The 3,823-nt window shown below is 36.6% G+C and overlaps 1 protein-coding gene across 1 annotated transcript in view; it reads left to right on the forward strand.

The window, feature by feature from the left end:
- The first annotated feature begins 708 nt into the window (after positions 1-708).
- The window catches only part of LOC101301886 (metal transporter Nramp6-like), a 6,223-nt gene continuing 3,108 nt past the window's right edge, over positions 709-3,823 (forward strand). Inside the window, 9 exon segments of the mRNA XM_004303195.1 lie at positions 709-809; positions 1,047-1,108; positions 1,196-1,421; positions 2,201-2,279; positions 2,401-2,441; positions 2,853-2,931; positions 3,038-3,142; positions 3,333-3,442; positions 3,544-3,725. Coding sequence (XP_004303243.1) covers positions 1,308-1,421; positions 2,201-2,279; positions 2,401-2,441; positions 2,853-2,931; positions 3,038-3,142; positions 3,333-3,442; positions 3,544-3,725 — 710 coding nt within the window. The 5' untranslated portion in view covers positions 709-809; positions 1,047-1,108; positions 1,196-1,307.

The raw sequence follows: 3,823 nt of genomic DNA on the forward strand, positions 1-3,823 counted from the left end.
ATCCTCCCAGATCCTCTAACTAAATCCTTTCTCTTTTCTACGACCAAGGAGCCTTCGCAACAATCACCAGCACCAAAGTTCATAGGATCATGACCCAGCCCTTTACTTGACTTTTGGGTTCCTCCAAGAGTAAAACACGAAATTCAGATTGGACTCTTTCAACAGAAAGACAACAGGATTGAAGGCCGCTCATTGGTAATGATGAGTACATGGATTTGGTTGTAGATGACGTTGAAGAAGTGAGCATCAAGAACAATATCAGAAGACACTAGTTAAAGAATTTTTCTCAACAATTAACATAACTCTCACCTTGAACACGAGAAAATGATGATCGATCTGACTCAAAGCCCCATCAGCCTTTTGATTTGAAATTGCTGTTTATACTTTCTGGGTTTTGGTGGCATGTATTTGACTATTTGAGATGGAGAGAGGGAGTAAAAGACGAAGTTACCCATTTAGTATCTTATGTGACAATGGAGTTGACGCCGTTAATGACGGCAGGTAATAAAAGGTTTTTGAGATTCGATGTTGAGGTGATGATATTATAGTTTTCGAAATTGGTATACTGAAATGATGAACGACTGTTATTTGGGGTACGATTTGTAAATTTTTCTCCATGGACAATGGACCAATCAGATTGCCCCATGCTATATACACGCGGCGGTCCCAGTGCTATATAATAACTTCTGAAGCATCCTCCATTCCTCCATAGATAGAGCCCGCAATTTTCTCAGAGAGAGAGAGCGGGCTAAAGAGAGGGAGAGACTGCACTTGGAGTCTGCTACTTAAAACAAAGATTGGAATATAAGGTTTGTAAAGCTCGTTTCAACTTGTAGTGTTTTCCCATTTCTCTCTATTCATTTGTAGCTGTTCTTGGTTGTCCAGAAAAATATTGGTAAAGTATGAACTTGTAGTGTTTCAATGTAAATAATTATTTTTTCTTTATCTGGGATCCAAAGGTTCTTAGTTATCTTTCTTAATATCAGCCTTAGTGACTTAGTTGCATTCAGCATTCTTATATCTTTGGTTTCTATTGGCACTTGAAGCATCCTAGAAGATTCCTTCAAAGGTGGCGGCTTTGCTTCAACTGTTTCAGCATCAAACAGAGGTAAGATTTTCCATCATTTCCCAACTTAATTGTGCTCTTTGTGTTTTCAAACTAACCCAATTCTTGAAATTGCGTCATGGTGAATAGCTAGCTCGATCCAATTTGATAAAGAGGCTGCTTATGAGTGTTTGAATGTAGTTTGACGTGGAAAGGATTAATTGCTTTGTTTCGGCCGTGCTGAAGTAGAGGAAGGAGGAAGATGGCTGCTGCAGGTAGCGAGCAGCCACAGTTCATTGCAAGTGCTGGAAACCGAAGTTGCTCAAATGAGCCGCTCATTGAGAACTCGGATACTGAGAAAATTGTGGTTCCAGATGTGAGATTAATTCATTGTCAAAAATTTCTTTGTTTATCATCATTCATCATTGTTCATTGAACAATTCATATGGAAGCATTACGAATGAAACTGGCCAAGGCAACCCAAAATTGTTTGAAAATAAGCACTTTGATTTCTTCTTTCTAAAGTTTTATAAGAAAATATATGATTTCTAAAGTTTTATAAGAAAATATATGATTGCTTTATGTGAATTTCAGTTTAATACTTGATGTGTAAGTATCAACTGTGTTTTGCAAATTAGCCCCAGAAAGTTCAAGGGGATTTGCTCAAACATTTGCAGGATTTTTAAGTTTTAAGTGGAATCAAATAAGAACGACTATTGACTAATATAGATGTTCATTGATATCCTTGTTAGTAGCAAGGGTGGGAGGTGGGAGTGGTTTGGCTGAAGTGAGTGTGTAAGATGTAGAAATTGTAGCATAATTTGGTGGGTTAACTGGAAACGTTTGGTAGGAAATGGATGGTCAACTGCGTAGAGCTTGTTTGTGTTTCCTTGTTTTAGAGCATTTTGCTGTGGAGCTGTTCTAGATGATAGAGTGAATGGAATACTGTAACCCACCTTTATATGAATAGTCAATTTTATTAACCTGTTATTGAAATGATGAAATCACATCACTGAACTTTCTTTCTGTTCTATCTGTCATTTTCTACTTTGTTCTTTTTGATGTTTTGCCAATTGAAATGAAACTCATGTTGATGAGGGTAATTGTCCACTGGGAATTCATTGATTCATTACTGTTACCGTTTTGTTTATGCAGAAGACAAGCTGGAAAAATCTGTTTGCCTACATGGGTCCGGGTTTTCTTGTTTCAATTGCGTATATAGATCCTGGAAATTGTAAGAATGTTACTTCATTTGCTGTCAGCTTCTTATTTCTTGCTGTTTTTGTTTTGGCTTTTGTTTTGTTCGTTTATTTTTATTTTTGTAACATAACCTCATCTATTTTATTGACTTGCAGTTGAGACAGATTTACAGTCAGGGGCACAGTACAAATATGGGGTACGTATTTCTCCATTAATGCAGTCTTCTTACCTTTGTAATTATGAGATGGCATTTGGTTCAGTGTAGCAACTATTGACACAACATGGTCTGCTAACACAAAATCTCAAGCGTACTGGATTAGTGTCAAGCAAGAGTAAACCAATTTCGCATGATAAAGCTATTTTGATATTAAGAAAAACTGAACTTCCTAGGCCTATATGAAGTAAATGACAAATTCTTTTTTTATAAGTTCTGTAAGATGTCCAGTATCTCCAGATTGAAATTTTATTGTTCTATAATTGTGACCCTAATAATATAGAAAAAAAACATAGCTTTATGTCATTATGTGCAGATGGTTTTATTTTCAATTGTTATTCTTAAGTACAAGGACTGATGGATGATAACAATTCTTAGTAACTCTCTTTCCAGCTACTTTGGATAATATTAGTTGCTTCATGTGCTGCTCTTGTCATTCAGTCCCTAGCTGCCAATCTTGGGGTAGTCACAGGCAAGTGATATGGCAAAGCTTATTTCCTGCATTTTCTGTTTATTTTTTGACAATAGCTAGTTATTTTCCTCAGATTATCTAGTCAATTGTTATTTTTAAAGTGTAGGAAAACATTTGGCCGAGCACTGTAGAGCTGAATATCCTAAGAAAACAAACTTCATACTTTGGGTTCTTGCTGAGATTTCTATAGTTGCATGTGACATTCCTGAAGGTAAGTGTTTCTCTCGGGTGTTGGCATCAATTTAGACAAATTAGAAGTAACTGGATCTATATATTTTGTTTATTTTGTTCTTAGAACCCTTACTTGGTGCGATACATGACTGCTATAGTTTCCATTATCAGAGTTATACTAATAAGACATATTTTTTTCTCAATTTATTGTGACTCGTCTTCTGTACCAGTGATTGGAACTGCCTTTGCATTGAACATGCTCTTCAATATACCTATATGGATTGGTGTTCTCCTTACAGGACTGAGTACATTGATGCTTCTGGCATTACAACAATATGGGGTAACTCAATACGTTCCCTATGTTTTTTCTGCTTCTCAAAGATCTTTGGTTTCCATTCCTCAAGTATAAATGATCACACCCATACATTTTTCTGCTTGCAGGTTAGGAAACTTGAATTTCTGATTGCATTCCTTGTACTCACAATTGCTGGATGCTTCTTTGCTGAGCTTGGTTATGCAAAGCCTGCTGCTTCAGAAGTTTTGGATGGGCTTTTCGTTCCCCAACTCAAAGGAAATGGTGCTACTGGTCTCGCTATTTCGCTTCTTGGTGCTATGGTTATGCCGTAGGTTTCTTGTGAATTTCTATATCAATTGGGATTCATTATTTGTTTAGTTCTCTTTGCTCACTGTTGTTGGCCTTATCTACCAGGCACAACCTCTT

Source organism: Fragaria vesca, linkage group LG6, assembly GCF_000184155.1.
Source record: "Fragaria vesca subsp. vesca linkage group LG6, FraVesHawaii_1.0, whole genome shotgun sequence".
In the NCBI taxonomy this organism is placed as follows: Eukaryota; Viridiplantae; Streptophyta; class Magnoliopsida; order Rosales; family Rosaceae; genus Fragaria; species Fragaria vesca.